The 10,637-nt window shown below is 43.4% G+C and overlaps 1 protein-coding gene across 1 annotated transcript; it reads left to right on the forward strand.

Moving 5' to 3' along the window:
• The first annotated feature begins 285 nt into the window (after window positions 1-285).
• RASD2 (RASD family member 2) lies at window positions 286-10,364 on the forward strand. Its single transcript, XM_073324865.2, has 3 exons — window positions 286-1,014; window positions 6,061-6,340; window positions 8,028-10,364. Exons 2-3 carry the CDS (start codon window positions 6,070-6,072, stop codon window positions 8,555-8,557), a joined length of 801 nt encoding a protein of 266 aa, XP_073180966.1. The 5' UTR covers window positions 286-1,014; window positions 6,061-6,069; the 3' UTR covers window positions 8,558-10,364.
• Window positions 10,365-10,637: the final 273 nt, after the last annotated feature.

Below are 10,637 nucleotides of genomic sequence, written 5' to 3' on the forward strand. Positions count from 1 at the left end.
ATTTGGTTAACCGCTCAGTCCATCTCTGTTTAGCAGGAAACATTGGAAGGGGAAAATAGTGCTTTTAAAAAGTTCATGAGTTTTCAGAGCATAAAATATAATAGGAGTAAAAAGGATCTCTCACACACGATCACAGATATACACACAGGTCTCTTGTGGAAAGAAAAAGAATTTGCAATCTGGAATGTGAAAGAATTTTGTGTTTAAAAAAAAAAGCCCTTCAATAAACATAAGATCCCACCCCCTTGGCAACTCTTCTTCCACTGTCTCTGACTTAAAGGGAGGAGTGAGCCAATTATTGGTGAGTTCTGCAGAAGGAAAACCTGCAACTTACTAGCTGCTGGGGGAGAGAGACAGTGAGAGAGGCAGGGAGGAAGAATCAATAGACAAATTCTAAAATGTAAAGAAAAAGCAAAGCATTTTAAAACAAATCTCAGATGAGGTGGGGAAGTCTATTTTATCTGCCAGGATTTTTTGCAGTGCAAGAGTGAGGGTGTACTTTCAAACCTGCTATAATAAGAAACTCCCAGGCCCCCCTCTTAACCCCTAATTTGCTTCCCCCTCTTTATTTCACAGGGTCTACATAAAAGCACTGTGGGTCAGCTGAATGCACACACTAGCCTTGACAGCTAGGTGTCGCACCAGAGGCCACTTCCATGCAAATGAGTCTACGAATTACAAGTTGCAAGACAAGAAAGTGTGTGGGAGACCTCGTGAACTGAGACTACCAGGAGAAGAGCAAACCTCTTCAGAGGGCAAAAACTACTTCTGGTACACAGAGCCTACTTTGGATCATGTCAATCTTCTGACCCAATAAAGATCACCCATGGGGAACCAGCCCCTGGAGCGCTCTGGTCTTTCCCAGTCCAGCTAAGGTCCAAAGTGGTGGAGAAGAGCCCAGCTCAGTGACTTGGGATCCAGAAAGGAGCAGCAGGAGCAGCAGCCTCTGAAAGCCATCAAGACAGCTTCATCCACGGCACTAAGATTCAGGACTTCTCCTCCAAACAAAGAAAGGTAAGGGAGAGGCACTGAACTTGAAATTAAAGCAACAGAAAGGAAGAAAAACACCCTGCAGAAATAATATCAGTGTGCATGAAAATGAAAGGTACTCCAGGATTTTCTAATCAATGACAGGTCTGTAATGCACAGTTTGGTTTGCTTCTGCCTATGTCTCTTTTAGCCAGATGCAATAAATCATTTAGGATTAGTATAGAGAGAGAGATACTGTAACTGGTGACTGTAAACAGTGGCATCTCAGAATGTTTTTATGTATGGTCAGTGGTAGGGAGCATACTGCATGCAGTAATACTCAGCATTTGGGTATTGAAAGCTAACATGTAAAAGCTCCAGGCAGCAGGTTTTTTATCTTCATTATGTTTTTCTGTAACTGGTGCATAGGATCAGACTTTTCACCACCTCACTGGAATTTTGGCATAATCTGTTTAGTGCACGTGTGGATTTGCAAAGGCAGATGCATTATAATGTAGTCTTAAATTTGCAAAAACAGCATTGTCTAATGATTAGAGCAAGGGGCTGGAGTCAGGAGACTTTGGTTTTAATGCTTACCTTGTCACTGGCTCATGGTGTGACCTTAGACCAGTCGCTTTCTCTCTCTGTGCCCTGGTTTCACAGAGATAGGGATAGTTTTAAATTTACCTACCTTTTGTGAAACAGTTTAAAATCATTGGACAGAAGGTGCTCTAAAATTGCAAAATAGTATAAATCAGGTGTTTTGTTACCCTCAGGTCAGTGCAGGAAGTTAAAGACAGAGCAGGGAACAAATCTATTTTTAAACCTTTAATAAACTTGAAGGAAGAGTCATAGATTCAAACCAGCTTGTGGTGTGTGTTTGTCCTCTTCTGATTGATTTTTACTTTATTTAGTAAATAACCATGTGGTCTCTTTCTGTTTCCTCCTTACTACCTTTAATCTTTCCGGTGTATGGCTCCCTGTACCCCGCAAGGGGCTTGAACTTGGTCTCTTTCTCTGAGTAAGAGAGGAGAAAGATTTGAGTCAGAGAGAAGCTGTGATGATTTGAAGAGCGTGAAAGACAAATGAAGGTTCCAGGTTATGCCGCACCCTGCAAGTCAGGTGCACAGGGGAGGCAATGAAATGAATAACAGCTACAGGAATTAGAAGTGCTGAAAGGATCTATTTACTGTGCACTAGACCAAAGGCAGGCTGCAGAGCAAGGGAGCTCCCTTAAAGGAATAATCTGACAAACAGAACCTCTCAAGGGCACCATAAGGTGACATTTTAAATGAATATTGGGTGTGATGGGGGAGATCTGTTTCCAGTTGTCACTTCCCCTAACCTTGCACAATAAGGGTTTGCCCTGCTCAGGTTGGCAGGCAGTGTAGCCTAGTGACTGGAATTTGGGGCACTCTGAGAGCCAGGAGACTTGGGTTCTGTTCCCCACTTTGCTACTGACTTGTCTGACCACTTCCCCTAACCATGCACAATAAGGGTTTGCTCTGCTCAGGTTGGCAGGCAGTGTAGCCTAGTGACTGGAATTTGGGGCACTCTGAGAGCCAGGAGACTTGGGTTCTGTTCCCCACTTTGCTACTGACTTGTCTGACCTTGGTCAAGTCACTGAGCCGCTCTGTGCCTCATTCTCTCCCTCTCGGTAAAATGGGGATGATAGTACTTTTCTCTCAGGAGTACACTGAAGGAAAAATTAACAAAAAGTGCTTTGAAGTCTCTGGATTGAAGGTGCTGTGGAGATGCAAAAGGGGTATTGATTTATTGTATTTTTCATGGCCAGTGCATCTTTGAGAGGAAGGAGAAAAGTTGGAGCTGCCCCAGCCTGTGTGTATGGGAATTAGAGAAGGCCCGTATGTTTTAGGATTGCTCCCAACTGTGCACTCTCCCATGCTTCATCAAGCTTGTTAATTGGCCCAAGCCATAAGGCTCCTACCAGTTCCCAAGAGAGACTGTTCTGCAGATTCTGTGCCCCGATTGTTAGGATGAATATGAGAGAAAAATTCCTAAAAGTCCTGTGCTAGGCAGGATGGACAGAAAGTGGATTATTTTTATTTTCAGTGGAAGAATGTGTGCTGTCCCCTTTTGGAAGAGAATGGACAGAGAGTTGTAGGTGGCTTGTTATCAATAAAGTGATGTGACAAATCCAGAGCAGTGTGAAAAGCCTGCACGTGTAAAACAAAACTGACAACATGTGTATGCTCCCAACCAGACCCAAAACTAAAATCATACTCTTCTGCCCCAGTTCAGTTGTTTGCTTCTTGTTCTCAGCATGTTCTGAAGGATTCAGGGTTTATAGGGTTTATATAGGGCCAGTATGAACTTGGGGCCAGCTTTGCAGATGTACATCATGCACAACTGGGGCCAGATATTCCAGTGCTCAGATCCCAACAAAGAGCTTTGCTGAAAATCTGGCCCTATGTTCTATCACTTCCTTCAGTGCTCAGCTGAGGAGCGTCTGTTTCATCCCCAACCCCATAGAACCCCTGTGGTGGGCCATCTCTCAGAGCCGCTTTATATTATGATCCATTAGATTTGGATAGCCCCAGACTTTGACCACTTTAAAGCTGTTAGCCCAAATGAGTATTTCCTCCACGCACTCAAATATAGAAGAGATGATGCACACGTGCAGCTTGGCATGTCTGTATGATAGATGCAGAATTCTCCTCCCACCCATTGAAATGAGACACTCTCCTGCTTGCTTTCTTGATGGGACTGTATATCTGTGATTTGCTGCTAGTTCACGCAGTTGCCTTTTGGCCAGTATTTATTTATTTATTAGTTTATATTACGGTAGCACCCCAAGGCTGCAGTGAGGATCAGGGCCCTGTCATTCTGGGCACTGTACCAAACACATCAGATAACACCGATAGAGTTCCGTATTTGAAGAATGCTACCGTATTCTAACAGTATTCACCCTGTAGCAGCACAGCTGCAAGACACTGGGCCAGATCCTCAGGTGGTGTAAATCAGCATCACTCCACTGAAGTCAGTGCAATGACACCAGTGTACAACAGCTGAGGATTTGGCCCTATGTACAGCATCAGACCATTATGGCAGGATAATGTCAATCTTTTTTATAAGGATTGTCTGGCAAAACTGATTCTCCTTTTTAAAATACCCCACCTTACTAAACAAAGCTCAGAGAGCACGGGGGGCGGGAGGGGGGACTTCTGCCTAATCCCAAAACAGATCAGTCCCCATCCATTTGGTGCACAGACCCTAGAACCTGCACATCCTAGTGTACAAAGGAGAGTACAAGGGCCAGCGAACACCACTGGATGTCAGTGTTTCTGAGGAAAATTGGTGACTTTGCACTGAGAAGGTACAACCTGTTCCAAATTAGACACAGTCCAAACATAGGGCCGGATCTTGCCAGCCTAGCCTGGCACAGCGCTCACATCGACAGAATTGGACCCATGCTACATGTGCACAATATTACGTCCTGATTTTACTGCCTGATTGTAATTTAGGCTGTAATCCCCTTTGAGTGTAATTTAGATTATAATTTGCCTTTGGGGCAAGCACTGCATTTTCTTTTCTGCTCCTTACAGAGCTGAGAATGCTGTCAATGCTCAGTAAATAACCATAACGATGAGTAGTAATGTTCTGCTAGTGCCTTAAGCCACAGCACAAAGCCAGTAGGGATACTGGCTTGGACTTCTTACAGGCTTCTTTATTTACAAAGAATATTTCGTTACTTCTGCTTGGTACTTAACACATGTAAAACATTTTCAGTGATTTTCTTGGCATAAATACCAGATACATAAAGGTTTGGGAGATGAAATTCACATGGGGAAAGGATAGTCATCCAGATCTGTACCCAGAAATAATCTCTCAGTGTATATATAAATACTCAAAACCTATCATTCAGTAAACAACACCTACATTTAATAAACAGCACAATGGGAACTTGATATTTCTTTCATACGCTCCTAGTAACCAAAATAAACTGTCCAAATGTGTCTGCTATGCTACGACAGCTAGTTTTCCACAGTGTGCCTGTATTTTTCTTTTCTGTGCACAACATATTTGATCTGAAAGATAAAAAATGTCTGTGAAATCCATGTTTTTCTATCAAGATTTCCTGTATCTTTCTGCTGTGTCAAAATGTAATCTCCGGGGTCTGTAGACTCACTTTAGTATTCACCTTGCCCTTTGGTTATATCAGAAAGCTGCCCTCTTCCCCCACAGTCCCTCATTTATCTCAATACAGCCAAGGACTGCCAGAACCGAGGACTAACATGTGAATGTAAAGAGTGACACATCCATGAAAAACAAAACTAGCATTTCTGCAGCTCCATCCACTACCAGCCATCTTGCTGCAAAGCAGCAGTATTTGAGATGCTAACAGTTTGGGGGTGAGGAGCTCTGGCCTAAGAGATTTGTTGGATAAAAATCTGGTGTCAGAATTTGAAAAAGAACATTTGGGGCCCAAGTCTTTGAAGCTAGTGTCTGATGATGCAATTCTGTGCCTGCAATTACCTGTACCAGCACTTTAGGTCACTTGGACTCTAAGTATCTGATTGATCCTAGAAAGCAGGTACTGTGAGCAGCTCCCATTTAGATACCTAAAGGGAGTGGCTAGATCTTAATGGGAGCTGCTCAGTGCTTCTGGAAACCCGGCTGCTTCATTGAGGTGTCTAAACGAGAACTGAGCTCTTTTGAAAATCAGGCCCCAAATTTCTAAGTGGCTTAAACTGTGGGTATGAAACTGGAGTCATGGCTAGAGCCAAGCTGATAAATTAGCCCTCAATGTTTAAATAAAATGGCAAATTGTAGTTCAAAACTTTATGTTCAAATATAAATTTCTTCATTTTGGTGTGACTTAGAAAAGAAAATTCTCCTTAAATCAGGCTAAAAAATGAGACCGTTTCCCTCATGTAATTTCCTTATCAAGATTTCCTATATCTGCTAAGCAGACCTGCTAACCAGAACCAAATGCTGTATCTTACATCATGTAGCAATCCACAGTGATCTTTGAGTTAGCTGTAAGAAAACACAGAGGTCTCTCCACTACAGCCTCACTCTTCTTTCCTTTCTCTCCACCCCTGCCTGCTTTTATTTTGACCCTTTCAGCACCAAGCAATGATGAAGACTGTGTCCAGTGGGAACTGCACCCTGAGCGTGCCAGCCAAGAACTCCTACCGCATGGTGGTGCTGGGAGCCTCCAGAGTGGGCAAGAGCGCCATCGTCTCACGCTTTCTCACTGGCCGCTTTGAGGACCAGTACACTCCCACCATTGAGGATTTTCATCGCAAGGTCTACAACATCCGGGGAGACATGTACCAGCTGGACATCCTGGACACATCTGGGAATCACCCTTTCCCCGCAATGAGGAGGCTTTCTATATTGACAGGTGAGAGGGGTGGGGTGTGAGACAGAAAAGGGTGTCCTACTGAGGGATGGTGGGTCAAGGATCCCAACTGTGGATCTCTGCTTGACAATAATAACCAGGACACCATTCTTTCCTAACAAAGCACTAGTTATGGGAGATAGATAGAGGGAATGATGGGTAATGGGATGTAGCTTGTTATAAAGATGCATCTTTTCCCCAGTGACATTCCCTGACTGGAGCACTCCAGATGTCATCAGGGAGTACATCACTCACCCAGGAATCAACTTGGAGATGTTCAAAAATTTGAGTTGTTTTGCCTAATTTATTCTGCTCCCCTCACCCCCCGTGTATAATACGTATGACTTGTGTTTTTTAACTGCGGTGACAAGTGAATGGTAAAATCAAAATCTCACAGGTATAAAGAACACCAGGAGAAAGAGGAAGTTTGTCACCACCATGCACAAGCAATGTAATACAAATGTAAAATATACACTGAGGGATTTAAAAATGACTTGACAAGGTTTTGAAAAAAAATTTTAAACTAGTTTCCTGCTTTTGGACAATTAAAAATTCCAGTGGAATGCATCTCCCTAAAGTCACTCCCTCCACTCTTACTATTTCTGCCTTCTCCTGTAGTCACCCAGAATGAAGTAAACCACATATTAGAAGAATGGTGGCCTCATATGGAAAGTGTTGATAAGCTAGGAGTTCCTGTTTTCAGTGGGTGCTGCTGTGCGTGCACTTCTGAAAATTAGACTGTGGGTGTGTACATGGCTGAATATACAGCCATAGTTCATAGCCCACCTGGGTTAAGTCCTACTTGCCCTACTATCCAGTGAGACCCCAAGTCTATATTAGGTAGCGCTTGATACCAGGATCTGCATCCTACATGATGCAGATGCCAAACTCCAGGATGTGAGTGGGGGTAAGCTTGGGTCCATGAAAGATCTCTTTCTCAGTTCCATGTAAACTGCACTTAACAGGCTGTTAGTTTGCTTTATCTTATATTTGTACAAGAAAGATTCTCCCAGCATTGTAAGTAGATTGTGCAAATTGTCATTTGCACTTCCTTTTGTACTCTGTTTCTCTTGAGCCAGTGAAATTGTAGCAGAGCACTGGATTCTTGGAAGCTCAAACTCATTTCTCAGATGCTCTGAACAGACTGGCTTGTGGGTCTTGTGGTCAAGTGCTGCTCCTGTTCTTGTATATTGAAAGGGTCGAGGTATCATAGCTACTGTTTTCTGCTCTTAGGAGTTGCTAAACGGGTGGTGTTTTTCAGGAGAAATGATTGGGGGGTGGGGGGGAGGAGTGAGTGACCCAGAAGAATTAAGTCAGAAGATTGTTGAAAACACATGGTGCAAATAGGCCACATCAATAAGTCAAATGCAGTCTAGGATAAGACAACAGGATATGACTGAGGAAATACTTTGACCATAAGACGTTTCTACAGCTGTGGGAACAAGGGAGAAGGTAAATCAGAAGGTGACCAGGAACACTCCTTAGAGAGTGTATAGGATCGAAGGAGAAACAAGCAAAGAGGAAGAATGATGGGTGTGTAGGGGGAACGAAATCTATTGTTTTAAATAGAGAGAATCAAGATAGGTGAGGTAATATCTTTTATTGGACCAACTTCTTTGGTGGAAGGGAAGTAGACTGCTCTGAGATGGATTCTAATAAACAAATCCTCTGGCTTTCTTTTTAATTACAGGGGATGTTTTCATCCTAGTGTTCAGTTTGGATAACAGAGACTCCTTTGATGAGGTCAAGAGGATCCAAAAGCAGATCCTTGAAGTCAAATCCTGCCTGAAGAACAAGACCAAGGAGACAGCTGACCTCCCCATGGTGATTTGTGGCAACAAAAATGATCATAGTGAAATCTACCGCAAGGTGCGCTCGGAGGAAGCAGAGAAGCTTGTCTCCAGCGATGAGAACTGTGCCTACTTCGAAATCTCAGCCAAGAAGAACACAAATGTGGATGAGATGTTCTATGTCCTTTTCAGCATGGCCAAGCTACCTCACGAGATGAGCCCTGCCCTTCACAGGAAAATCTCTGTCCAGTATGGTGACGCCTTCCACCAAAAATCCTTCAGGATGCGCCGGGTCAAGGAGATGGATGCCTATGGCATGGTCTCCCCCTTCGCTCGCCGACCCAGCGTCAACAGTGACCTGAAATACATCAAATCCAAAGTTCTCAGGGAAGGCCAGGCAAGGGAGAGGGAGAAATGCACTATCCAGTGAAGGGGTATCCATCATTCTGAGTGAAATCATTGTGTTGGTGCAGTGCCTTAAAGTAAAAGGTTTGAGAACAGGTTCATAGCACCCACCTGATGGAGGATGCCCACCATGGCCGTAAGCTTGGCTCTTCCTCAGACCTCCACAGCATCGCTAATGTAAATAGTAAACTTCCAAGCCACCTTATAAACAGTTGAGGAAATCCGAGGTCTGAAAGGTGACTAGCTTCTTCATTTCTTAATTAAGTTTCTTTTTGTTCTTCTCCTGTCTGAAGAACTTGGACTTGTAAAGAAGGATTTGCTTCATGCCTACCCAGGGAATAGGTCAGCAACACAGAGAAGGCATTGGATATATGTAAATAACGAGTAACCCATCATTCAGCCTCTGCTGAGAAAAACAAATGTGTGTCTTTTTTCAAGCACACTTTAAAAATGCTCCAGTTTCCCCATCTTCATCCAACGGATAATGGTATTAACCCAGGCTCCCAGGACTGAGGGTGGACTTGATACATGGGAATGCAATTCTGACTGGCCAGGTAGATGAGCTCTGGTTTGCTGTATCTTAGAAAGTCTGGGAGCGATGAAATTTTGCTGTACAGGTGGCAATTTCTAACAGCCATTGTCGTAAATGTCACTTTTGTATTATAGCTTTAATCTTGTTTTTGTTTTGTTTTTTCAAGTGAAACCAGATGGCAATTGTGTATTTGAAATGAAAACTGTGTCTGTGTTCTAGACTTGCCAAGTATTTTCAGTTTTAAGGTTACATAATATGTACAGTAATTGAAAGTGAAATTGTTGTACTGTAAAGCCAACACATCTGACTGCTAGCTCTCCTCATGTGTGATTGCTTCTCAAAACAAACACAAATCTGTTACAGGTACTCACTCACTCTGCCCCACCTCTCTATCAGAGCAATGGTTCCTTCCTCGTGTCTTTGACAAGAGCTGGACCTGATTTGAATTTTGGCTTGAACCATTATAGAAAGAGGTTTGGACCTTCCTCTGAAATTCAAGGGTGACAGGACGTGGGGAGTTGATTTGGAACCAACTCTGCTTGGAACCATCCCTTCGTTCCAGAGTTCTCCTTGTTACTGGTGGGGTTTGCCCCTGAACAGAGGATGGGCATAGGTAGCACCACTAAAGTCCCTGACAGCACAGTCCTTGTGCTAGCTCTCTGCACAGTGTGAATTTTGCCACTGTGATTAATTTGGAGTTGAGTCACTCTTTCCCATTCCTCCCTTGCCCTGGTCCCTGGCTGCTCTCTCCCTGTCTTTTCTATTTCAGCATCTCTTGTTTGGTGTGCTGGGGCCCCTGTGTGCACTCAGAAAGCCAGATGTATTCCCTTTGATATGAGCATGCCACTCCCATTGACTTAAATGGGAGAAACGCATACATAGCTGTGGGTAGAATCTAGTTCTAAAACTGTAAGTAACAACAGTGCATATATTCTTCCCATGAGTGTGTGGTTTTTATATATACACCTCATACCAGCCCTGGCATATTCCAGCCCGCCCCATCCCTCACATACTGCCCCTGTATGTATTCATCTCGCTGTGTCCTGGCTGGAGCTGTGGGCTGAATGGTAGTTCATTCTGTAACTTGACAGGTGACAAAAAATGACAGATATTTGCTAGAAATAGCCTCTGAGAGACCCAATCCTGTCTCCACTTGTCCGTCATTCCATCCTCTCCTTGTATTCACAGGTAAAACGCACAAGTGTTTGATTCCTGGTGCCATGGCAACACCCTATATTATCAAGTCTCTCTCACTCTTTATAAATATGTATACTGTTTATGATTAAACCTGATTGATTTATTAGCAGTGTCCTGCCTGATTTTGCTTTTAGCAGGAGTAATTAGGAAGGCAGTAGGGTTTTTATGTAAGGTGTCAGGTGATTTTTGAACAGGGGGCTTCAGCTGAAGTCTTAGAAAAGGATTCTCTTTTCCTGACGGGAGCATACATTTAAAGGGATTTTCATAGCCCTTTCAGACTTCATTGACCTGCTTGGAACAGAATATTTTATTTTCTCCAGAAGGCTCCCGCTACATACATACATCCCTGACAGAGCTCTGAGGATGCCATAATTTT

This window comes from Lepidochelys kempii, chromosome 1 (assembly GCF_965140285.1).
Source record: "Lepidochelys kempii isolate rLepKem1 chromosome 1, rLepKem1.hap1, whole genome shotgun sequence".
NCBI classification, from domain to species: Eukaryota; Metazoa; Chordata; order Testudines; family Cheloniidae; genus Lepidochelys; species Lepidochelys kempii.